Genomic DNA, 27771 nt, shown 5'->3' with positions numbered 1-27771 from the left:
CCCGATGCTCAACAAATTTAGGGCAAAAATAAAACAATTTTAAATCAGTGAACCTCTACCATGATACTGTGGGGGAGATGTATCATAGAAAATTTGGAACAAAATTGATGCAAATTGCATCAATTCTCATCTTGCGTCAATGTATCATGGTCTTTGTTCCAGGTTGTGCCCATTTACACCGCGTTGTGATTTGGGGACTGACAGTCGGAGGAGTTACACAATGCGCAGATTATAATGGGATGTAGCAAACTCTGCGTCCTCCTGCACCACTTTTGTATCTTGTATTTGCCTCAAAACAATGCGCCTGACTTGTGGTGGCGTAAATGTTTCAGCCCCACAATTTGCGCCACATGTTAGGAACACTAATACATTTTTCCGCAAATGCGAGCAGAGAATGGAGGAATACGTCAAAACAAACTTATTTCCACTTTTTTTTTTTACTCTGATACACCCCCCTGTATATTTAATCAGCTCGCTTCCTGAATCTGCATTGTTAATCCATATTAATAGTTTCCAGATCTAAATGCAGAACGTGGTCACAGAACTAGTGAATCGTGTGTATGGCTCTTTCCTACGAACCCGGCACTTCCATTCTCCCAACGCCTTAGGGAGCAGCAAAGCTCAGAAATGTTATTCATGTTATCCCTGCTTCACTTTACAACGGGGGAGCATTAAGGCTCAGAAAGGTTATTCTTGCTCCACTCAGTACCCAGCGTGATGTGCTAAGTATGGGCCTGCTGCAGTCATTTCTGATAGCCCACATGTAGACGTTTCCTTTTACACATCAGTATAAATTGTCCTTTTCCATTAGAGTCAAATGCGAATACCTGGGGGTCCACTGAGTTAGGGATGCAAATAAGGATGGGGAGCCGTTTGGTCCTTCCTTGCATGTAGTAATAGAGGAGGGAGAGGGTGTAGGGGGTTTGATACCTATTATTGGACCAATAAGTAGTTGATCTGTTACAAGCTTTCCAACCTCTCTGGTTCCTTACCCGATTATTCACGATGAAGGACCCTGAGAGGTTGGAAAGCTTGTAACACATCAACTACTTGTTGGACCAATAAAAGGTATCAAACCCCCTACACCCTCTCCCTCCTCTGTTACTACTTTAACTTTCTAAAACCGTTTCGAAAACTACAGAACATTTAACCTTTTTCTGTCCTGTTAAAAATGTTTCTCCCTTAAAGCAGCAAAACATGCAAAATGTGTTTTTTATTTTTTTAAATAAATCAGTTCTGTAGTATTAGATCAGGGGAGCGCTAACTTTTTGTGATGCGCCCCCCCTGTCTTCCCCGCTGGGTCGACCGTGCCCCCCCCCCTCCCTACCTTAGAGCTGCGTCATGTGAAGTCCAATAAATTAATTTGAGAAACTCTGTGTTTCTGTCTGGTGAATTGATCCCTGCTGTGTTCGTCCTGTTCTCCCGTGACAATTACGTGTGTGTTTTTAAATAAATAAACTCCCTCTCCCCCCTTTTGTTACTACACGCGGTAGGGATGGAGATAAGATTTTATCCCTATGTGGTTCCCTCATCAACCACACCCAGAACTGCCGGAAACCGAGGTCCTTATAAAGTAGTTACTACTACAAGTAATACTCACGGGGCGAGACCGCACAGATAACCTGAGACGTTGAAGAGACTGAGAAATTCCACCTCATTTAAAATAAAATCGTTTTATTAACATGGAATAATCTCCTCCTGAAAAGAATGTGTTTGATGATAACAACAAACACTCTCTTAGTCCTTTTAAGGGTGAAATGGACAATGAATCCAAGTGTTCCCTCTTTCATGAGATGTTAAATGAACACAGTCTCTACCCCATTATAATATATACCCAAAAGAGCCCTACTTCTATAGGTGATTGTCATGATTACTGATTTATCCTGGCCACGGCTTTAATTCAGGTACAGTATAGCACAGTATGATGTATGATGCTTCCAGAATTGCTTTGAGTCTATTAATGCAGCCTTGTAAGCGTGCCTTGGCCTTAGAGTCTAATGTGAGATTGGGTATTAGTCAAGGTGTGCGCTTGGCTTCTGTGTAACTTAGCTAGATTCCTGGGGTAACACCTTGTGGGTGATTCTTGGCTCCTGAATTCACTACATATCGCTACAGCACCCTGAAGTGACGGAGCAGTGACGCAGCAGCTTCCCCAGACAGCAGTCAAGGTTTAGGGTCACAGCTTGGTGTGTGAGGTGAGTCCCCAGTAAGTGGCCCTAATGGGTCCTCCGGGTGGCGGAACTGTCAGGCCACTCATCGTAGGGACACCGTAAATACCCGAAATGGGGCTCCTCCCGATGCGCATGGGCCGCCAGGTAACGGTCCCCCGGAGAAGATCGTGCGGGCTGGAGGCGCCGAAGCAGGCGGTCGGTCGCTGTACCCCTGGCACCAATCTTAGGTAGCTGGGCTCTATCCTATGCGGGTAGGCCCAGGCGACCATGAAAAGGGGGACCTAGTGTGTATGGATGACGGGGCCGTGGTAAGGGGCGAGAGTGCCCCTCGCGGCGGAGACTGTGTCTCCCAGTTGACGCGTGTCGTGATTTATGGCTGACAGTTATTTGATAGTATTGTTAAACAATAAAGCTGTGACCATTTTTATTTACACAAAAAACTGTGTCGTCTAAGTTTGTATGGTGGGGTAGGCAAACCACGCAGTGGGCCTTCTAAGCCGTTAAGAGTCTAATGTGAGATTGGGTATTAGTCAAGGAGTGCGCTTGGCTTCTGTGTAACTTAGCTAGATTCCTGGGGTAACACCTTGTGGGTGATTCTTGGCTCCTGAATTCACTACATATCGCACCCTGAAGTGACGGAGCAGTGACGGAGCAGCTTCTCCAGACATCTCGGACCTCGGCTGATCACTGTCACCTGTCACACTGTCTCTATTCAATGTCCCTGTTTGGAATACAATGTGTAATTTGGTGTCCATCTCTGTTGCTAGTGGATGTATAAATGTATCTATTACTTCTCTAACTGCCCACCATTCCTTCTCCTCCTATCCGCCTGTATACTTATATGTCTGTCTACTGTATGGCATTACTACACTGTATCTCTATCTATCTATCTATCTATCTATCTATCTATCTATCTATCTATCTATCTATCTATCTATCTATCTATCTAATAGGAGAATGTTGTTCACAGCACTCCAAAAACAGGCAGTCTCGTTATTTACTGCAGTAAAACACAGATAATAACTATAACAACGTTTCGAGCCAGAAAGCTGCTAAGGGAGAAGGCTCAGTGAGTAAAGACACTGACTCTGTGAACAACGACACAGAGTTTGAATCAGCGGAGCCTGGTTCAATTCCCGGTGTCGGCTCCTTGTGACCTTGGGCAAGTCCCTTTATCTTCTTGTGCCTCAGGCACCAAACACATAGATTGTAAGCTCTTCTGGGCAAGGACTGTGCTGTAAAAATACCTCTGTGCTGCGTACCGCGTGCTATACTGTAATAGTGACGTGCTTTGCCTCCCTTTGGGAGAAAAGTGCTATCTTATACTATATTAGTGAAAGCACTGTATGCCTGCCTGGATGTCCGGTGTCCCTAGGGGAAATCTCATTGGTCCCTTGGCCCGCCCCCGCACACCTCTCATTGGCCTGAGGCGGAGTGACGGGCCAAAGGACACACAGGGACACACACACACACACAGGGACACACACACACACAATCCCCTCCCAGTGCCCCTCACTCTCCCCCGTCAGCTGGACCGCACCTCAACTTCCACACACCCCCCACCCTCCCTGTGCCCGAACTTACCCAGAGTCCCGTGTACACACACACACACACACACACACATTCCCACCCCACCCCCCCAAGCTCACACACACCTCATCCCCCCCCCCCCAAGCTCACCCCCCCCCCCCCAAAGCTCACACCCCGGCGCTGCTACAGTCAGCGGGGGAGCGGAGCGAGCGCCCGGGACACACGCGGGGGAGCGGCCACAACACGCTGCCTCCCGCCTCACATCCACGTGGGAGCGGCCGGATGGGTGAGGCAGCGGCCGGATGGGTGAGGCAGTATACCCACGGGCCTCGCCGCACGCTCCTCGGCACCGCCTCACCTCTCCACCCCCCCTCACAGCAAAGCCCAGCCTACCCGGCGCCGCCTGCAACGCTCCTCGGCACCGCCGCCTCACCTCGAGCCGGAGGCCAGCGGGGGGGCTCCCGCCCTGCAGGAGGCCTCACCCGAGCCGGAGGGCAGCGGGGGGGGGAGGGCAGCGGGGGGGGGGGGCTCCCTCCCTGCAGGAGGCCTCACCCGAGCCGGAGGGCAGCGGGGGGGCTCCCGCCCTGCAGGAGGCCTCACCCGAGCCGGAGGGCAGCGGGGGGGCTCCCGCCCTGCAGGAGGCCTCACTTCGAGCCGGAGGGCAGCGGGGGGGGCTCCCGCCCTGCAGGAGGGACCCCACACATGCCCCGTGCTGCTCTCCCCCCTCCACATGTGCTCTCCCCCCTCCACATGCTACGTGCTGCTCTCCCCCACTCCACATGCTACGTGCTGCTCTCCCCCACTCCACATGCTACGTGCTGCTCTCCCCCACTCCACATGCTACGTGCTGCTCTCCCCCCTCCACATGCTCCGTAATGCTCTCCCTGCAGCTTCCCCCCCCCTCCACATGCCCTCTGTCCGGCTCCGGTCTGATCCCCGCCCCTCCGTACCATATGACTGCAGGGTCCGTCTCCCGGCCTGCACGAGGAAGATGCTGCCGACTGCAAGGTAAGCAGCTCCCCCCCCCCACACACCCCCACCCCCCCACACCCCCAAATTCCTTCAGCACCAGACTCATCCCTCCATATACACACACACACACACACACACACTATATATATATATCTCTATACATACACATACACAGAGACACACACACACACACACACACACACACACACACACACACACACACACACACACACACACACACACACACGTAGACACACACGTAGACACACACACACGCACATGTAGACACACACACATGTAGACACACACAGATGTAGACACACACACACATGTAGGCGCATACACACACGTCGACAGACACACACACACGTCCACAGACACACACATGTAGACACACACACACATGTAGACAGACACACATGTAGACAGACACACACACACACACACACGTAGACAGACACACACACACATGTAGACAGACACACACACACACACGTAGACAGACACACACACACGTACACAGACACACACACACACACACACGTACACAGACACACACACACAGACACACACACACACGCATGTAGACACACACACACACACACCTATACATACACCTATACAGACACACACGTATACACACAGACACACACGTATACACACGTATACACACAGACACATGTATACACACAGACACACGTATACACACAGACACACGTAGACACACAGACACACGTAGACACACACGTATACACACACACACACGTATACACACACACACACGTATACACACACACACGTATACACACACACACACCTATACACACACACACACACACCTATACACACAGACACACCTATACACACAGACACACGTATACACACAGACACACGTATACACACAGACACACGTTTACACACACACGTACACACACACACGTATACACACACACACGTACACACACGTATACACACACACGTAGGCGCACGCATACACACACGTTGACACACGTATACACACACACATGTAGACACACACACACGTTGACACACGTATACACACACACGTAGACACACGTGTACACACACGTATACACAACCGTAGACACACGTATACACACAGGCACACGTATATACACACACACACGTACACACACACACACACGTACACACACGCGTAGACACACACACACATAGACACACACGTAGACACACACACACACACAAGTATACACACACGTATACGCACACACACGTATACACACACACGTATACACACACACACATAGACACACACACACACGTAGACACACACACACACACACGTAGACACACACACACGTACACACACACGTACACACATGCACGTAGACACACACACATGTACACGTAGACACACACACACATGTACACGTAGACACGTACACACACACATGTACACGTATACTCACACACATGTACACGTACACACACACATGGAGACATACACACACACACATGTAGACATACACACACACGTATACACACACACACGTATACATACACATAATGTATACACACACACATGTACACACACACACACATGTATACACACACGTATACACACACACACGTGTATACACACACATCTATACACACACGTATACACACACATACACATGTGTATACACACGTGTATACACACACACAAACATGTATACACACACATGTATACACACACAAATGTACACACACACACAAATGTACACACACATACACATACACACACACATGTATACACACACACACACACTATGTATACACACAAACATGTATACACACACACACAAACATGTATACACACGTGTATACACACACATGTATACACACATGTATACACACACACACATGTATACACACACACAATATATACATACACACAATGTCTACACACACATGTGTATACACACACATGTGTATACACACACATGTGTATACACGTGTATACACACACATGTGTATACACACGTGTATACATACACATGTATACACACACATGTACACACACACACGTACACATGTATACACACACACACACATACAATGTATACACACAAACATGTATACACACACACACAAACATGTATACACACACACACGTGTGTGTATACACACACACGTATACACACACACACACACTATCCCCAGCACCACCACATCAGCACACCGGTATCCCATGCCCCCCCAGCACACTGGCATTCTCGGCTCCCCGCCATTCCCAGCCCCCATCAACACCATCAGCACCCACACATTGCCACCTTTGCACCTCCCCCATCGGCACACCCACATCCGCACCCCCACATCAGCAACAAACCCTCCCAAATCAGCACACCGATACAATCACCATCAGTACAGCCACAGCAGCAGTACCACCGCACATGGGCCGCGTGGACCACTCCCCACCCAAATGCCACCCCCACACCACAAACATCCCGGGCAACGCCGGGGCTCTCAGCTAGTATGAAATAAAGTTACTTTTAAGCTCCTGCAACATTCCTATACCTGACTGCTATACATACAGATGAGCAAACAGTGAATGCTCACTTCCACGTCATTTCCCAGAATCCCAGTGGAAGCACTGTATGCTGGGAGATAATGGGGAAAGGTAGGGATGCAGACCTGACTGAGACATGTGAATGTGCTCACACGTGGGATGTTTATTTGGTGTAAAATCTAAGAGATGATTGGCACTTTGAGGCCTGGTGCCAATATTTATTTATTTATTTATAAAATGTGTTACCAGGAAGTAATACATTGAGAGTTACCTCTCGTTTTCAAGTATGTCCTGGGCACAGAGTTAAAACAAATAATACATGGTTACAAGTACAGTTACATAAATGAACAGGGTATACTTTATATACAAGACATTGCATGCACAGTTAAAGAAAATGTATATTATGAGCGTATACAGTTACAGTTACAGACCAGATTAAAATGTGAGACAGCCTTAGATTTGAAAGAACTTAAGCTGGTGGTGGATGTGAGAGTCCAGTAGGTTGTTCCAGTTTTGGGGTGCACGGAAGGAGAAGGAGGAACGTCTGGATACTTTGTTGAGCCTTGGGACCATGAATAGTCTTTTGGAGCCTGATCTCAGGTGATAGGTACTGCATGTGGTAGGGGTGAGGAGCTTGTTCAGGTAGCTGGGTAGCTTGCCCAGAAAGTATTTGAGGGTGAGACAGGAAAGGTGAACTTTGCGCCTAGACTCTAGTGATGACCAATCTAGTTCTTTGAGCATTTCGCAGTGATGTGTGTTGTAGTTGCATTGGAGAACAAAACGACAAATTGAATTGTAGAGGGTGTCAAGTTTGCTAAGGTGGGTTTGAGGAGCCGAGCCATATACTATGTCTCCATAGTCAATAATTGGCATTAGCATCTGCTGTGCAATACGCGAAATTGGGACTAAAATGCTGGAAATCTTGCCACTGCATTGTGCATTGATAGTTTTGCACATCTCTACAGTCCTTATGCCTAGAGGTGTACCAATGTTTTAATACCACCGAGAATCATAATCAGGGTTGCAACATATGGTGTACTAATGCATAATTTACAGTATAATAATTCTTGCTAGCGTCTGTATCCCTTTTATCAATTGTTTAAATTCTCAACGGTTAAGGTCAGGGCTGGAAAAGGGATCTTATGGTATTTCCCGTGGGCGCTCTTTTCTCCCCTCTGTTTTTTCCCACTTAGATTGTAAGCTCTTCGGAGCAGGGACTCCTTTGCCTAATATTAGCTTTTATATCTGAAGTTTATTCCCATTACAGTGCATATATTATTTTGTCCCCTTGTATTACTGCTATAATGTGCTGTCTGCATTGATGGCACTATACAGATAAAAGTATACATACTGTACCAACCTCTAATACCAAAGCATGCATTGTTGATGTTTTAACGACTTACCTTCTCTACTTGTACAGAAGATAAAGATGTGACTCATTCTAATGGCCACAAAGATACACAGCGGGGCACCCACTGTAAAACAGTTAAGGGGACTTACCTTGACAAACAGCCCTCCTCCGGCAGCGTCATGGTGGCATGCGACATGTTGCCATATGACGTTGCGGCATAATTTGCCGTCGGTCACTATGGCAATGCGACGCTTCAGGAGGCGACCTGCTCTGGGAATGGGTAAGACCCTTCTCAGAAATGACCACAGAGATCACACACACAGAGACGCAGCTGTCTCTGCCGGTCCGGAGGCCCCGCGCTCCCTCCTGTCGGCGCCCGGGATCCAGCTTCCGCTCGACCGGAGGGGGGAGACTAAGGAAGGGGGGGGGCCTGCGCTCCCTCCAGCTGCCTCCAGCTGTCTGGTGGAAGTTGGATCCCAGCGCTGACAGGAGATGGAAGAGGAGCGCTGGCCCCACCTCCTTGTCCTAAGGCTGGCCCTGCAACCTGCATATTGCACATATTCACAGTATGTAGTGGTATGTGACTGAATGATTCAGTATCAGGCATTTGAAGCCAACTACTGATTTAGGGACTTGCCAAGGTTATCTCTGGTATGCCTTTTCATACAATAATATCAAACGTTCAAGGATATCCGTATTATTAACCATATTTACGAAGTGTTCCTATTCCATAAATACCTTGCACTGCTGGAAGTTGTTTTGGAAAATAACACCACTTAGTAAACATGTGCCTGTACTGTATGTGCATTACGAGTTGCACACTCCATTTCCCACTGAGATTCCCAAATTCTCTTGGCCCTTCCAAGACCTTCCCTGCTGTGTGGCACAACCGAGACTAACTGTAGCTTGACTTTTACAGGTCTATTCACCACGTCCTAATGCTGCTGACAAGCTGTTATCAACGATTGCCTCCCATTTGGGTTATTGAGACTTAATAATTGTTGGCAATGTGTCTTATTTCCTTGACCGAGGGACAAAAGTTTTGCAGTCACCATGTGATGGCCAAATTCAAGTTGATTTACACTTTGAAATATGTATTTTAATATGTTCAACCTATTATAAGTGTGACAATTCCTAGGAGAATGTGAGCAAAGAAGAGTGGGGGGGGGGCATGCTGGTCCTTTCTTCCATGCAGTAACAAAGGAGGGAGAGGGAGTAGGGGTATGATACCTTTTTATTGGACCAACAAATAGTTGATATGTTACAAGCTTTCCAACCTCTCAGGGTCCTTCATTGGGTAGGAGAATGTGTATCTTTATAGCAGATAAGTCAAACTCTGCACAAATAGATGTAGTGTTGATTAGGAATGTACCGGGTCCAAAACATGACCAGGTAACTGGTATCGGGTACCCAGAAAAAAAAATACCCTGCCAGGTAACCGGGTACCCGGCTGGGTAGTTGTGACTTACCTGCATCCGGCGGTGGAGGGTGAGGACGACCACAGCGACATCCTGGTTGCGGTTGGTGCAGTGGAAGACATCCTTCAGCCAGTGGCGGTGGCAGCGAAGGACGACATTTTTCAGCTGGTGGCAGCAGAGGATGAAATCCTTCACAGCCGGTGGTGGTAGGAGCAGAGCGGTACTATAGAACAGATGGGGAGGAACGCGCCCAAGTGTTTCGACTACAGTTCCTCCCCGGTTGTTCTACAGTAACACTCCTGCTCCGGTCACATGTTCCTCTGCACCCACCACACCAGCTGTGAAGGATGTCGTCCTCTGCTGCCCCCGGCTGAATAATGTCGTCCTCTGCTGCCACCGGCTGAAGGATGTCTTCCACTGCGCCCACCGCAACCAGGATGTCGCCGTGGTCCTCCTCACCCTCCGCCACCAGCTGCAGGCAAGTCTCTTCTGCTGCTCTGCTCCTGCCGTTCTCCAAGAGGAGGATCAAGGGAGCAGAGCAGAACGGAAATTACCTGAGCCGGGTAATTTTTGGGTACTTTAAATATAGCCAGGTAGGCTGGGTACTGGGTAATTTCCGGGTTCCCGGTACATCACTAGTGTTGACTGAACCTTTGGTGAAATCCATAGTGTTCTTTTAAAGCTGGCTGTGTGTGCAGATACTTAACTTCTTCCATTTATTTTACCCTCAGGAACCCCACTCGGCGTATTCTGCAGAGCTTTCTTCGGATTTAGTGGAGAGTCAGGTCCCATGATCTATTGGATGAGGGGGGAGAAGTTCATTGAAGAATTAGAAAATCACATTAAAGAAGGGGTAATCAGGTAAAAATAAAACGTTCATTTTAATCATAAACTTTATCGTGCAATCTTCCAGCAGTTTTCAGTTACCCTCTCTCACCCCCTCTCTCCCTCCCTTTATCCCCCCTCCCCCTCTCTTCCGCCATCTATCTCTGCTCCCCCCTCCCTCTATCCCCTCTCTCCCCTTCCCTCTATCCCCCTCTCCTTCCCCCTCTCCCCCTCCCTCTCTTTCCACTCTCTCCCCACCCTCTATCCCCTCTCTCCCCCCTATATGCCCCCTCTCTCCCCCCTCCCTCTATCACCTCGATCTCCCCATCCTTCTCCTCCCTCTTCCCACTCTCTCCCCTCCCTCTATCCCCCCCCCCTCTGCCCCCTCTCTCCCCCTCCCTCCCCCTCCCTCACCTCGATCCCCCCCATTCTTCTCCTCTTCCCCCCCCCGATCTCATTTTAAAACAGATCATTCTCTGGTGAAATTCCAAAACTTTGCTCCAACTTTTTTAACTAAAAAGGACTAACGTTTCTGAAAATTGTTGAACTTTTTTGAAGGTTCAAGTGAAACTTCGGCAGAGCAAATGTGGGCAAGTTTGCACATTCAATACAAACTATGAGGCCTATTCAAGTAACTTAAAAGCGTAACAAACCCCCTCTAAAGTGCCCTTTCCGATGGAATGGGAGTTCTGCAAGCCCTTCTCGCATGTCCCATCCGTGTCTGAATGGCGTGTTTTAGAAGCGGTTTCACTCCGGATCTGCCAATCCAATTGATTTGTCCAAAAAGCCAACTCGCATTTTTTTGGCAAACACCGCTATTCTCGTATCTCGGTTCTGCAAACCACTTCCAAACACTCACATTTTTTTTTTCACCCTACCTGAAGGGGGCGAGATTAGTATTGCGAGTCACATCCAGAGCCTGAAATATAGGTTTGGCTGAGGGACCAAAACCAATAAATCAGACTGGGGACGGAGTTAGCACCTCAGGTCAGGCACGTACAATCCGTACAGTTTGGCTGTTGCCACTTTTTATAGACGCTGTTTATAAGATGCGATTTGCAATACAGAATGGGGGGTTTTTCCCCCACATTTCTCTTCCGTTACTGCTGAGCTGCGCGGTGTGACAGTGACAACTTTGGAGCTACGAGAATAGGCCTCTATGTTGCTAAGTGTGATTGCAAGTTTGTCTGTGAGTTGATGTTATACTAATACACTTGCTTTACAACTGCAGGCAATCATTTTAAATGGCTGTATAAATCTCACTTTGCAAATCACCCTATCAATAGCAAATTTCCCCCTTCGGCTACGCTGTCTACAACTACAGAATCCTTTCTAATCCCTTCCCGGAATACTTATTTTGAATTCCTTTCCCTGGCCTCTTCCACTTTATAGTATAAAATCGTGTGTTTTTTTCTGCCAGGGAGACCTGAAATTATTTTGGAAATATATATTTTTAATTTTATATTATACAGTACATGCGAATAAACGATAATTAAGCCAAACATTCTCTATGTCTATCTGGCTTCTAAGTGTGAGATACAGGAGGGACTGCCAGAGGGGATAAAACACCTTGTGTAGACACCTGATGGTAAAAAGAACAACACAGTATGTTGATCATCTGAGTCCCTATCAAGATGTGGTTTACGGACAGTGAAATCTAATATTGGGCCATCGCAATACTTGTATATAATGCATTTGTACATGTGGTTTGTCAGCAAGGCCTGTGAGATATTGAAAAATCGTCATCATATATTTGTTAATGTCCAATAACCAATATGACAGCCGGCAACAAATCCTTATTTATTTGCCCCAATCGGTGATCTGCCTTCATCGCAATTTAAATGTAGTAGAACAGGAGTGGCCAACTCCAGTCCTCGGGAGTAACCAACAGGTCAGGTTTTCAAGCTATCCCTGCTTCACTACAGGTGGCTCAATTAGTGGCTCAGTCAGAGACAGGGCCTCTGATTGAGCCTCTTGTGCTGAAACAGGGACTGATTGAGCCACCTGTGCTGGAGCAGGGTGGCTCTGAAAACCAGCCCTGACCTGTTGTGCTGAAGCAGGGTGGCCCTTGAGGATTGCATTGGTTAATAAGGCTTGCAGACACACTGCAGCACATTAAAAGAGGTGTGATATCCATTGATGGTCATTTCTTTCTTGCAGAATAAAAATAGCAGCTGTAAGTCAGAAGGTAGAATGTGGAATATGCAATTTTTATGATTAGCCTGTGTGGAAGGTCGGGGGAGGGAGGGAGACTGCACCAGCACATTGATCTCTGATTATGAAAATGTCACTTGTTGAATACTTCAGCTCTTCCTTTAATGATCAAGGAAATAATAACATGTCTTCAATTGGAAATGTTATCAGGGCTATAATGCCAGCTACAGAACCTGTAATGAAAAGATAGCTGTGTAGCAGCACCGCGTCCTGAGAACCTTAATACACGCTTTGAGAGCTGAAAGGCTAAATGTTTCCTGGACTGTGTGTGAATGATCCTGCAAATGTTAATAATAAACTACACAGCCTTCCAATTATCTCCGAGTTCTATGTACTGCAAACATTTTAATTATACTGTAAACTGTATCCATCCAGATACCGTGTGCATTTAATGAGAAATGAAGAAGATGACTTTATTACAACAATGTTTTTGGTCTTCATAGCAATAATTCTTCATAGATACAATGGCATTTGTTTCTTGAGAAGCCCCTGGCAGTAATTTGAATCCGCACCTATTTTTAGCTTGTTGTTGAGATATGTTGTGATTATTTTTTTCATCTCTTTTTTAATTTTACTGAATGATGGGGCTTTATTTGGTTCATTTTTGATATCTTGGTTTTCCTGTGTGCAGATTTGTAACGCCATGGCAGAATATCCATATGTTAATAAAATAAGCCCTCTGTATAATCTTTCTCATCCTCCTCATCACTTCGTGTGTCTCTTTCAACCTCTTTCTTCCAGAAATCCTTTTATTTTTCATCATTGATCTCTCCTTCGTTTAAAAAAAAAAACTTTCTATTATATTCGATGTCCTTTTATTCTTTAAAATAGAAAACATCTAACTTTGCAAATAGACAGCTAACCCTACTCAGCCAGTACTGTGTCCAGCCTGGCTTTGTCTCAGTTTCCCAACTGAGAACAGCTCTATAATGTGTAATTAGAGATACTGTATCTTTATCTGCACACCATTGTAATGTTCATTTAAATATATATATATTGTTATTGTTAGTGTTATTCTTGGTCTGTGTGTGGTTGTTCTGTCACGGAATCACTCCTGCTTACAAATGAATTCTGTTCCCTTTGTTCTAGATTACTTAAAGAGCATCTTGGGGAGAAAGAAGTGGAATTAGCATTAACATTTGATGCGTTGGAAGAAGCAGATCTCGGTAATTATACCTGTCATGTGGAAAACAGAAATGGACGTAAACACGCCAGTGTTATCCTGCGGAAAAAAGGTACATTCGTACCACTGTTACGTTTCATGGCTCTCTGCATTTTCTCTGAATATGTGACATTTACTAACAAATAACCTTTCTCTCTTTAACCCCCTCACTGATCTCCCAGGGAACTAGCAATGCATTTAGGTGTTGTATTGTATGTCTGTCTTTATTTATATAGCGCCATTAATGTACATAGCGCTTCACAGTAGTAAATAATATAAATAAATGATATAAATAACAGGTCATGGGAATAAGTGCTTCAGACATAAAAGTAACATTAAGGAAGAGGTGTCCTTGCTCCGAAAAGCTTACAATCTAATTGGTGGGGAGAACGTACAGAGACAGTAGGAGGGAATTCTGGTAAGGGCCAAGATTTATGTATCATGTGTCCAGTATTATCCACAGTGCTATTCATATGCAAGTGTGTCTTAAGGTGGGTCTTAAAAGTGGATAGAGAGGGTGCTAGTCGGGTATTGAGGGGAAGGTCATTCCAGACGTGTGGGGCAGTCAGTGAGAAAAGTTTAAGATGGGAGAGGGCTTTAGATACAAAGGGGGTAGAAAGAAAACATCCTTGTGAAGAATGCAAGAGTTGGGATGGTGCATAGCGAGATATTAGGGTGAGATGTAAGGCGGGGCAGAAGAGTGTATGTGCAAACAAAAAGAAAGCGCAAAAAGGAAAAATACAGTTAGTAAAAATAATTGTCTTTATACCAATTAAAATAAAACTACATAATAAGAAAGTACATAAAAAGGATTCACATGAACCCACAATTCCACAATGACAAGGCACTAATGAGGATCCCTGCAACAAAAGCCCATAGATCTAGTGATGGAAAAAGTCCTGGGAAATAGCTAGATGTTATTAGCTTACATGTGGTTGAAACAGGGACCAGCTTTCATGCAAAGTCAGGGGAAAACCACCACAATCGACCGAGCACCCGTCGTCACGTCCGCTCCTCGATGCGTGATGACGTCACCTCTATGCGTTTCGCATCATATGACGCTTCTTCAGGAGGTTTGTCTAGCCACTCCCATAGCAGCTCTTATGTAGCAAAAACGGATAATTCCACTACCAATGGGAGCTAGTATAGGTGTATTACAGCCTTCCAATCAATGTACAACCAAAACTTTATACAAAATCGGACATTGCACATAAACATTGCCCACAAAAAAAAAAAAAAACTTTATACAAACAAAATCGGACATTGCACATAAACAAACATTGCACAAAAAACTTTATACAAAACTTTATACAAAATCGGACATTGCACATAAACAAACATTGAGGGGCAGAAGAGTGTAAAGCTTTAAAAGTGAGCAGGAGAATTGAGTGTGAGATGCGGGATTTGATCGGAAGCCAGGAGAGGGATTTCATAAGGGGAGACGCTGAGACAGATTTAGGAAAGAGTAGAGTGATTCTGGCAGCAGCGTTTAGGATAGATTGTAGGGGAGACAGGTGAGAGGCAGGAAGGCCGGACAGCAGGAGGTTACAGTAATCAAGACGGGAGAGAATGAGGGCCTGTTGCAATGTACACTGTCCTGTTGCTATTATGGAAGCAAAGGTATTAAATGAAATAATGTGCCCCTTCTTAGACTATGAATCGTATGGCAAAATGACGTTTTGGAAACAAAACCAGGGAAAGTTTTCCCGCTCGGGTATTTCCAAGAAATGATATGTGCAATTCTTTTCTAAATTATCAGGACACACAGTGGGGCATGTGTGGTCATTAGATTGGTAATAAGCTGCCAACGGATTGCTCAATCCACGGAGTGAATTAGTAAAAATAATTTTAAATAAATCTTCACAACGCGAATCGCCCTTTTTGACATTGATCCGCTGAAATCCGCTGAAATCCGCGGACCAAAAAAGCAATCCGCGGGATGGATTTGGAATGGTTCGCCCCTCTCTATGTACCAGCATGGCAACGTACGGGTATTCAAATGAAAACCAAAGTTACATTTAACAAATCACAGTGAATGCAGATGAGCCTTCAAATCCTTCCCTGCCAGTTGGGCTCACAATGGATTGCAAAGCAATGTGTACCATTTGTGTCCAATGTCATCCCCCTGTGGTCAAGGACCACATGAATAGGAAGGAGCAAGAAGAACTGCCCTAGGCTTATCAGTAGTAGAGAGGGGGGGAGGCGATACAACTTGGGAGGGACTAGGTATTAAATGCTGAGAGTACCAGCATCACACAGTATTGGTACCATTATGTAATGTACCAAATAGCCAATAATGTATATTGTATTCTTATGAACAGTACATGCATCTATGTATGTATGTAGGTATGTATGTACAATGCTAAATTTGGTGGGGGAAAAAAAAGGACAGAAATAGAAACTCTATAGCTGTAGAATAGGCGCTCGCTGGACGATCCGTGTTCACCTCTCCGAATCAAAACAATCAATAAATAGGAAATATCCACAGCACTCCAAAATTAGAAACATATAAAGATACATCTACTTAACACATCATAACATACAAACAATAAAATGTGTGCGACGTCTCGAGCCAAAAAACGGCCCTGTCTCAAGCTCCTAAAAGCTGTATCCTATATATATATCTGTGCATGTATGTGTGTATGTGTGTATGTGTATATATATATATATATATATATATATATATATATATATATATGTGTGTGTATATGTATATATATATAATTTTTTTATATTATAAAATATATTTTATATTATATGTAAAACAAACAAAGAAAAGTTAATCAGTGCTAGATCTTAAATATGAATGTGTTAAACAATAATGAAAAATTGTGATCAGGTGACTGATAGAGCATGTCAAGGATGCCGGAAATATTATCCGAATGTAAAAGAATAATAAAGGATGGAATGAATAATGAAGACTTAGCTGCTCCAATGGATGACCAAATATATATATATACAGTATATATCTTCATGTGTTAGAGAAAAGTGAAAAGAGAACAAGTGCCAGAAAAATCTGCATAAAGACAATGCAATAACAAATAAAGACTTCAGGATGCAGCACACGTCATTTCCAAATGGCTTGTCAGATTAGATGTAATAACACCCTTGTTCTTGATTCAAAACATAATTAGCAGTGGAGGACGAAAAAGGAAAGTGGATTTACATGTACACCTGGCAAACCCCTGCAAGCATACAGCTCGGCGAGTACGTCTTAGCAATGCTGGGTTCCTTTGCCAATCAACATCAGAGAGAAATGCAAATGGCTTTTTTCAGCTTAGTATATTTATATAAAATATATGTTTATATGAGCACTGATTGGTACTTATTGTATATTTAGTGTAATGTGTATTGCATATTGTAAATAGCCTAATCATCGCGCAATAAAGTTAATTTGTGCTCAGAAGAAGGGAAATGTTGTCAGGGGTGCCCAACTCCAGTCTTCAAGACCCCCCAACAGGTCAGGTTTTTCCGGATATCCCAGCTTCAGCACAGGTGGCTCAATTGGTCTGTGTTTCAGGACCGGTTGCTCAATCAGTCCCTGCTTCAGCACAGGTGGCTCAATCAGTGGCTCAGTCTTCGACTGAGCCACTGACTGAGCCACTGGTGCTGAAGCTGGGATATCATGTAAACCTGACCTGTTGGAGGATCTTGAGGACTGGAGTTAAGATCACCTGTGTTAACTGATTCACTGCTGAAGATTTCAAACCACCTCATAACCCGGAAATGTCATTCACTATATGCTTAGTGAATGAAAGGGTGGTGCATTCATGGATCAGTGTCCCAGCAGAGGTGGTAGAGCTAAAAATAGAAGCAGACATTAGGAAATCAGGAATGAAAGGTAGATAGATCACTGTAAGTTTTTACAGAAAGTGAGGGAAATAGGCCGAGTTTATAGCGGGGGCAACGCGCCTGCGTTACGTCAGCCGGCGCCGTCCTACAGGGATTCTGGAGACCACAGAACACGACCGGGGGGGGGGTGTGGCGGAGGCGTGGCCGTTAGCGGTTCGCCCTCATTGGCTGGACCGCTCATGTGCCTGTGACATCACCCCTCGATCGCTGGAAATATCAAAATCTTCTGGCTTCCCGTGATCGCGACGGCTGACGTCACGCGGTCACGCCCACTGTGGGCACCCCACGATGGACAACATGTACTTGCTACGACGCTGCGCAACGTCGCAGTCACCGTAGCCAGTACTATAAACTCAGCCTAAGGCTTGTTCTACATATAGTGCTCGCGATTCCCCCACCGTTTTCCAGCGACCAGAGCGTGACGTCGCCGCGATGACACTATAAGCGCAGCCTAACTCAGCAGCTACAGTGTATCCTGATATTACTGAGGTAACATTATCTATTGTTACAGTTTAGAGCTCAAACTGCGGGGGAAATTGGCAACAAATTATCACAAGCAGAAAAGTGTTACAAAGATCTTGCACTGCTGGGGAGGTGGCTAAAACCTGCTGTAGAAATCAAAGGCTGCTTTAAAACTCATTACAAATGGCATTAAGAGTTGAATGGGAAAAAAAAGAAAAACAGTCATTATTATCTAATACTACAGAATAGATTTTTTTTTTAAAAACATATAAGATTTCACGTTTTGGTGCTTGAAATATGACTGAAAGTGGCTACGGAGCGTCTGGCATCTTTTTGTTGAGTAGAAGCAGTAGGCCAAGCTGGTATTAGAAATATACCTTCATGGTTTAAAGCAACATTTCATATTCATGAAGAAGCACATTCCCCAGCCCCCCGTATCTCCGACAAATGTATCAAATAATGCAATCCTAAATATTGATATCTTGCAGAAAAATATAATGAGAATCGATACCTGATATAACAAACTAATCCCTTGTGGTAGCCCATCGATGCACATTATTGCTGGCAAATATTCACTGCAAACACAATTACGTTTGTATTACTATATGCTAGGGGTGATCAACTCCAGTCTGCAAGCCTCCCCCCAACAGGTCAGGTTTTCAGGATATCCCAGCTCCAGCACAGTTGGCTCAATCAGTCCCTGCTTCAGCACTAGGTGGCTTTGACTGAGCCTCTGATTGAGCCACCAGTGCTGAAGCAGGGATATCCTGAAAACCTGATCTGTTTGAGGACTGGCGTTGAGCACCCCTGCTCTATACCACATTTTCAGGGTATAAATTAAGCCTTGGTGTTGGAAAACCCTATAATTTTAAAACGCAATTACATCGTCTCCTACACTTCAAAACCGTGAAACAGATCATCGGCAAAATGTTTTTTTTCTTCCCCTTGCTATCTTGTGGTTGTAATTGTACACACGTTTTGCTCTTCTTGTTAGTTCAGCATTATGTGCATTCGATAACCAACTTGTAAATGAATAGCTGATGTAAAAAAAAAAAAAATAATAATTCTGATTTATATGCTAATTTTACTAAACCCATGAAACAATTAGAATGCAATGGGTACTAATATAGTCCTTTAATTAGACAGGGATTTGATGTATGTTGATCTTAGCAGTATCGGTATGATCAAGAATCATGGAGCTGTTGTATGAAATCATTTTTTTGTTATTTGTATCTGTTTTAGATTTAATGTACAAAATTGAACTTGCTGGAGGTTTGGGAGCTATCCTTCTCGTGTTTATTTTGCTTGTGACTATCTATAAATGCTACAACATAGAACTAATGCTGTTCTACAGACAGAACTTTGGAAGTGATGAGGCTTCAGAAGGTAAGATACCACTGCAGGGTAAAATACATTTAGGGGCTTATTCTACATTTGCTGAAGTTGCAGATTGGGCCATTCCCGGGCAAGCTTTCCCACTGTATTAAATGGGTCATTTAGTCAGAAAACGGCTTCATTGGATACTCTGGCTGTTCTAGGTCCCTTATTCTAATTACATGTTTTTGTTTTTACATTTCTTTAGTACACGTGAACATAATATAAAACACATTTTCACAGTAATGTCCTATCAATATTGTAGATAAAGTATCTAGGAAAATCAAACTGCTTTATGGCCAATACACATTCCGAATGTGGAATTCCTGCTTTTAGAAAGAATCAACAAACTATATATCTTGACCAAACATCTTGGTTCACTCATTTTTAAATATGTTTAACCCCTGGTTACTTTTCTAACCAGATTGTATATCGCAGTATATATAGATTGTACTATATAGCACTATATAGTGCGCACTATATAGATTGTATATAGCAGTTAAATAGAACACTTTCTACTCCACATCCTCTCCATTTGGGGAGGGGGTTATCTAGTGACATTAGTAATTGAAAACAATTTTTACCCAAATCTTTTATTAAAGTGAGACTTGAGAGGGGGGGGGGGGGTGGATTTCCTCTGGCTGCTCCCTTCTGTGTGATGTCACGGTGTGATGTCACGGTGTGATGAGCAAATGCTTGTACAGCCAGGGTCCCCACCTCCTCTTATCTTTAGTGGTTCTCTGATAAGGACAGGGGGGATAAGGGGTAAGAACACACTTGGTTGACAAACACTTCCCCATTCAGAGGCCCCTAAGAAATTGGACTGACTATGTAGAATTGGACCTTTAATGTGGATCCAGACGGGAAAGACAGCTAGTCCTAACATTATTTTCGTTGCATTTTCCTGTTACTGTATAATGCTATGTAAGAATATTTGGGTCAAACAAAAATTCTAACAATACAGGTGTTTACAAATCAACGCAGCAATAATTCATTCCTAGATACCGGTATATTTATTACTTTCAATTTAACAAGATAATAGCTTGAAGTAATGCCCGTGGTAAATTCTGGAAATATATATATATTTTCCTTCCATCAGTGCTTTCATTGTTTATGCAATGCAATCATTTAAAAAAAAAAGTCTGCAAGTATTAAATGTTCATATTTTAGTGCTAAAGAATATTAGTTGCGTGCTGTGTTTGCATAAGAAAGTTAATTACATAAAGTTATATACAAAATATGGCTTAGCTAAATTATAATGCAGTGGATGAAAGTAAAGACAGTAGAATGCAAAGCTCTTTAATTATATAACAATGTTTGTGTTTTTCTCATGAAGATAACAAAGAATATGATGCCTATCTCTCCTATACTAAAGTGGACCCAGGCACACTAGACAGTCAAAGTAAAGAAGAGGAGCAGTTTGCACTAGAAATTCTCCCAGATATCCTCGAGAAACACTACGGATACAAACTTTTCATTCCAGACAGGGATATGATTCCCGGTGGCAGTAAGTACAACACACATGTATTGCACTTTATTTTGCTGCTGCTTTGTGACAATGGTGAGGACTATCTATGGCAGATGCACTCCAGACTCGATTAGCATTGTGTGTTCCAGGTACCCTCCTGAACATATTGCAGTATGAACATGTATGATCAGAGGAAACAGCTGCTGGCCACACTATGCAACCGATCTGTAATTGTGATCTGTGAGATTACTGTTCCTCAAAAGCAACATGATGCTCAATGAGCCCCTCAAAATAAAATGTATCTGGAGACATGTTTCTTTTTAGATGTACTGTACAGACCCATTTGTTCAAAAGAGCTTCCAAAAAGGGTGAGGTGGTCAGTTAACAGCTCTAATACAATGGGTATGTAAAGGCCAGAGGTGGGGAAGGTGGAACCTCAAGGAAGACCTTGAGATTTCTGCCTACTTCATTTATATTCTTTGATTGTGTCAAAAACATGTGGCTATGTTTACTTGGGTGGAGGGGGTGTAATTGTTTTCCCAGATACAAGAAGCGTTGTATTAAAGTTTCACATTCTTACTGTGGGTACATGCCAGGGAGGAATTGTTTTGCAATGGAGAAGAATATGGAAATAAATCCCCCATTTGTGTTTCCAAGTCACAAGAAGTATGTTTAATTGGTATCAATTGGGGCCCAACCCAAGAAATATTAGCACAGGCAGCGCTGCACTGAGTTGGGTGTAATGATAGGTTTCCCCCAGGCCTAAGACAAAAGCTCTTCCGGAGTCACAAAATGTTAGGAGTTCTTTTGAGTTGAGATAAAAATAATCTGAAAGACTATGAAATCCTTTTCATGCATCTTTAGAGAAGATGAATAACTAATCAAATCGTTCCATCTCGTAGAACTCTGCCTTGGCATATTGCTTTTGATAGGAAGCACTGGAGTATTTTATTAGTGTGGCAAATTGCCCCAGTGGATATTTATAACCAAAAAAGTCCCCACAAAGTATTACCTTTTGAGTTCTACTAAAATGTTGTCTCCATGAAACACAGTGGGCATCTTTTATGTCTAGCAGCCATATTAAGGAGGAAAACAAAAAGGAAATCTCCTAGTGTAGTAAATATTATTAGAAGAGTATTCAGTCAGCAGGTGAGCAATACACGTCCATCAAAATGGAAATATTAGGGCATGACATGTTATGGACATGTTACCACACTGGAAGTGACCACTGGTTCCCACACCGCTTGACCCATCTCGCAGGTTCCGGCTGCATTGGGAGTCCTCGACTTCCTCTCGATGGGGTAGCCGGTTTCTGATGTTGTCTGATGTCAGGACGCGTCTGACCACGCTTCCCGTACCTCGAGCGCTAGTGTAGTGACCCTTCTGCACTGGCGGCGAGCACCGATTACACACGGCAAACTCCGGCGGCCGCTGATGACTTCACGGGTTGTATGGGTCAGTCTATACTCTCCACCTCTGCCTAGCGGGTCTTTCTCCTTGACAGTATAAAGTGACGTACCCAAACGTAACACTTTGCTATTCAGTAACCCCGTCGCACATGTCCAATCCGTGTCTGAAAGGCTTTTTTAGAAGCGGTCTCACTCTGGCTCTGCCAATCCGATTGGTTTGTCATAAAAGCCTCCAACTCCCATTTTTCTTATACGACAACCGTTATTCTCGTAGCTCCGTTATGCAAGCTGCTTCTAAAAATGACCCCTTTTTTCACGCCACCTCAAGGGGAGTGACCTGTGTGTTGTGAGCTACATCCAGAGCCTGAAATATGAGTTTGGTTGTGAGAGAGGAAACCCCACAACTCAGACTGGGGATGGATTAGCAAAACAAGAAAAAACACAAAAGCGCACCAAGATGAGAGATTGGCCTGAAGAAGTTTACTTTGTTAAACGAAACGCGTCGCGACTGTTGTGGCTGGCGGTTTTACTACCCACCACCAGTACACACTCAAGTGTACCGTTCCTGCTTATTTCCGATCGTTTCTATGCTATCAAAAACGGACAGGCATCCTAAGGACACCTATTGAAGGCCCCGGTTCCTGCACATGTGTGCTACACTCTGCACCACGCTACCACACGTGGAGGACAGGAGAGTGAACAGAGACAGCCCCAGCGCGCGGGTCTGATCTCTCAGAACTGAGATTACCCTTCATACTTCCTATGTGATGCCCTACTCCTGTGATAGACACCAGAATCGGGGATTATTAAAGAAATTTTATATGTAAGTTACTAATTTTATTATTTGTTGCTAATACAATATCTATCTCTCATCTTGGTGCGCTTTTGTGTTTTTTCTTGTTTTGCTGATATTGGTATCACCATCGGGGTTCCGGTGGAGACCACATTTGGAGGTGGGGGAGACACCTCATAAACACAGAAGCAGCAAGAGAACTGAGAGGGACCAACACTCCAAGTTTAAAGAGCCAGAGCGCGGACTGAACTTTTCATTACTGGGGATGGATTAGCACCAACTCCGGTCATTCCGTCTCTTAAGCAAATACACTGCAGGCAGTTTGTCACTTTTTTCAATGTTTAAAAGAAATGGTTTGCATAGAGAATAGGGTTTTTTTCTCACATTTAATTCTGCTAATAATTGAGTGAGTGAGTTTCACCCTCATCCCATATTATATTTTGATATCTATGCAAAGAGATAGCTTCATTCTTTGGGACCTGTAATAACTTTCATCAAACCAACAATAAGTTATTACTAGATACTGCTCTACTTCAGCTTTGTCTAGGGGTTGCCAGGGGGCTTCTCGAAAAATACAGGACACAATGGTGAAAGGTGCAACGCGCTCGAGACACACACACACACACCTCTCACCTCTCTGCTCCATGCTGTTTCCTCCTCTCCTTGGCCCCACTTCCAGGCTCCTGACACCTCCTCCTGACTGGCTGCAATACACAGCAGCAGCCAATCAGCCACCCCCTGCTCTCTCCCTGCTCAGAGAAATCCCACTGCCCCCCAAGCCGGTCAGGTCACTATGTCCAGAGAGGTAATACCGGACACATACATGTCCAGTATTACCTCTACTTTTTCACTGGACAGTGTGTCCAAATACAGGACAGTCCGGTTCAATACCGGACACCTGGCAACCCTAGCTCTATCCCTGCCTTCGATGTGGATAACCAGTACCTGTAACTTATATCAATATGAAAAATAATACTGATGTTTTGTTGTGGAGGTTTTACATGGCGAGTTTCTTCTGTACATGCTAATTTGAGGTATCTCTAGTAGCTGAATGCATGTGTACACAATCATTTAAAGTATCTCTTATAAGTGATTGGATTAACCTTTTCAAATGCCAACTTCATGACGGTGTAATTATACGTTGCAGCCACCGGAGGGTGTCTCTTATTGTTCTCTTCTTGTAATGGGAGGTCTTCATCAACTTCAGCTTTACTGATACCTGGGTTAGTTGGCAGCAAACATGACAGCTTCTTTTAGCTGGCAGCAGCTGAAACAAGCCGTTAAGTCGCAGTCTATCACTCATACCTTCTACTAAGCCAAACTCATTAAAATGAATACTACTTTAGAACAGAATATATTGCATGTAATTAGTGGAATTATCTAAATGCTACAATTGCAGGATCAGAGGTGCTTAAGTGCCAGAGAAGTTTGCAAGCTACTAGATTGTGTACAGTATAGGCTATTTTGAGAGACACCGAGAAGAATTCTGCAATTGTTCAAGAACACGCATCTTGCATCTCACAGCAGGGTGGTACAACGTGATACTGATTACTATACGATGCTAGTTGTCGCAAAAATATATATGCATACACCTGTATATCACAATTGACTTGAAAATTTGAAAATGTTTACACTGTACACATAAAGATTTTATGAATAAATCCATATTATATGTTCATAATAGGGCAGAATACATGTAAACTTCAACCCCCATTCAATGCTGAATACACAATAAACAAGACGATCTCAATGTAAACATAATAACTTTATTTCATATAGCGCTTTTCTCCCAATGGAACTCAAAGCGCTTCACAATTATAGTATAGCGCGCGGTACGCAGCATATAGGATTGTTACAGACAAAGCCCCTGCCCAGGTGAGCTTACAATCTATGTATTTGGTGCCTGAGGCACAGGGAGATAAAGTGACTTGCCCAAGGTCACAAGGAGCCGACACCGGGAATTGATTCAAACGCAGTGTCATTGTTTGCAGAGTCAGTATCTTTACTCACTGAGCCACCCCTGTTAATTAAAATATTATTATATATTATATTATGTTGTTAGAAAATTGCTGTGAGATAATATTCTATTGTTTACCTGTCTTGTGTCTCTTCTCTTGACTTCAGCATATATGGAAGACCTTGCAAGATGCGTTGAGCAAAGTAGAAGACTTATCATTGTCCTGACTCCAGATTACGTGATCAGGAGGGGGTGGAGTATTTTTGTGCTGGACAGCCGACTGCATAACATGCTCACCAGTGGGGACATCAAAGTCATATTGATAGAATGCACTAATTTGAGAGGAAAAGTGAACTACCAAGAGGTGGAGTCTCTCCAGCACGCCATTAAACACCAATCTTTAGTCAAGTGGCACGGCCCAAAAAGCAGCAAAATGAATTCAAAGTTTTGGAAGCGTTTAGTATACGAAATGCCAGCGAAAAAAAGAGAAGTCTTATCCCGACAGCACGTGCTGGACAGCGGCGAGCAGAGCCTTTTTGGAGACCTGCAAACTGTACCTTCCATTGCTGTAACAGGGACCTCCGGCACGTTGGCATCATCTCAAGGAGATTTGTCCGGCTTCCACCATGCGGATTCAATGCAAATGAGACATTATTGCAGAGGTTACGAGTATGACAAATCAGCTCCACCTTTGCCCTTAGCATCTCTAGGCAATCACCACACATATTGTAACATACCTTTGGCCCTTCTAAATGGACAGCCTCCCCATAACAGTGCCATAAAGGACACACAGGAATTCCATGGGAACAGTACATTGATACCAATATCTTCAAGGGAGCTGAGCTTCACCAGTGATATTTGGTAGTACCGGACCAAGACACCTTATTTCTGCTGCTGTATGAGCTCTATGAAGATTCTCTTCAACTGGACTTTTAAACTTATACCACATGGGTGCCAATAAAGCTTAAAAGCACTGGCACAGATCCTCCGTTTTGTACTTGAACATTTTGTTTACATTTACAGGATATTGATATAAAGAGTACCTGCTTTTTTAGTTCAAAATCTACAGTGTGAAGTTGTATTGCTTTGTTGAGAAAAAACACAAGATGACATAAATATGTTAGATTAGCTGTTGCAATCTGCGATGGATTGGAGTACGGTATGAGAAGACAGAATATTTATATATATATATATTTAAAAACCACTTCAATACAATTGAAAAAAAACTATAAAAAGGTAAACTATAGTAAATTTATTTTAGACGGCTAATTATGCAAATGTCATAGCACATTCTAAACATTTTGTAAAGAAAGGATTGTGTTATGTGTGATAGGGTTTAAGCACTTCTTGTGTGGTCACCTATAAATGAATTCCAGCCAATGAAATGCACAATAATTGCATATATTGATTACAACCTTTAGTGTCAGAGTTCTGCAGTCCAGTGTGAGGTTTCTCTGACAGTGAAAGGGTTCTCTGCACATCAGCATTATATGTGTTAAATGAAGCACAATGTTGTTTTTTAGTTTTTTTTAACCTATTAAAGCATGTCTTTTTTTTATGTTACAACATCACATACTCAACTATTGATTAGAAAACGCTTTTGGCTTATTACATTTAAAATGTTAAATTCGATGGATTTCCTTTGGCTCTTGTCATTCTAGAGCTCACATGCATAAGATTTCCTTGTTCTAGTCTGCACAGCATTTACACGGGTTTGTCCTAGAGGTGTTGTCGTTTGGCGCCAATAACGTTGAAGCAAAAGCGCAGTAATGAACAAATGAACACGTGACACACGATGCCAGCAATAGAACTGAGAAACAATAGAGCAATACTCAAAAAATCAAGTGCTAATGTCTTCAGGTTTGATGATTTGATATTACAATTGCATTGATAATCACCCACAACTAGAAACAGAGCGCTTGTCTCTGTACCTCAAGTTCAGGTAAAAGCTTCAAGCGAATTGTTACGTTAAATTGGGGATATGCGTGTAGAGATGAGATACATATTATTCCGTGTAAAGTTGTACTTTTCATTATTTTGCTGTCACATTGACGCCTGGGCTGAGACAGAAATGACCCTGAAAATCAGTTTGCCAATAAAGTTATCATCTTAACCAAACCATTTGCAGGTTTTCACTTGACAAAGAGTGTTCTCTCCTAGGTACTGTATTACAAGGGTTACAGTTAGGGTGGATCAGTGCCCCCCTCCCATATTTCAGGGGATTCCCTTTAGCATTAGCCCACAAATACAATGAACCCCTTAACTAGCCAAGGGGCATTG

At 43.7% G+C, this 27771-nt stretch overlaps 1 protein-coding gene across 4 annotated transcripts in view; it reads left to right on the top strand.

Moving 5' to 3' along the window:
* Positions 1-27624, top strand: part of IL1RAPL2 (interleukin 1 receptor accessory protein like 2) — a 413104-nt gene extending 385480 nt beyond the window's left edge. For 2 of the 4 annotated variants that reach the window (XM_075573332.1, XM_075573335.1), the window contains 5 exons: positions 10707-10836; positions 14104-14249; positions 19733-19876; positions 21201-21371; positions 25659-27623. In XM_075573332.1, the coding sequence (XP_075429447.1) occupies positions 10707-10836; positions 14104-14249; positions 19733-19876; positions 21201-21371; positions 25659-26356 (1289 nt within the window). In that variant the 3' untranslated portion in view covers positions 26357-27623. Of the gene's footprint in view, positions 1-10706; positions 10837-14103; positions 14250-19732; positions 19877-21200; positions 21372-25658 lie in introns of all 4 variants that reach the window. The other 2 variants (XM_075573334.1, XM_075573336.1) reach the window with 2 other exon arrangements.
* Positions 27625-27771: the final 147 nt, after the last annotated feature.

This window comes from Ascaphus truei, chromosome 16 (assembly GCF_040206685.1).
Source record: "Ascaphus truei isolate aAscTru1 chromosome 16, aAscTru1.hap1, whole genome shotgun sequence".
In the NCBI taxonomy this organism is placed as follows: Eukaryota; Metazoa; Chordata; class Amphibia; order Anura; family Ascaphidae; genus Ascaphus; species Ascaphus truei.
This window is presented reverse-complemented; position numbering and strand designations above follow the sequence as displayed.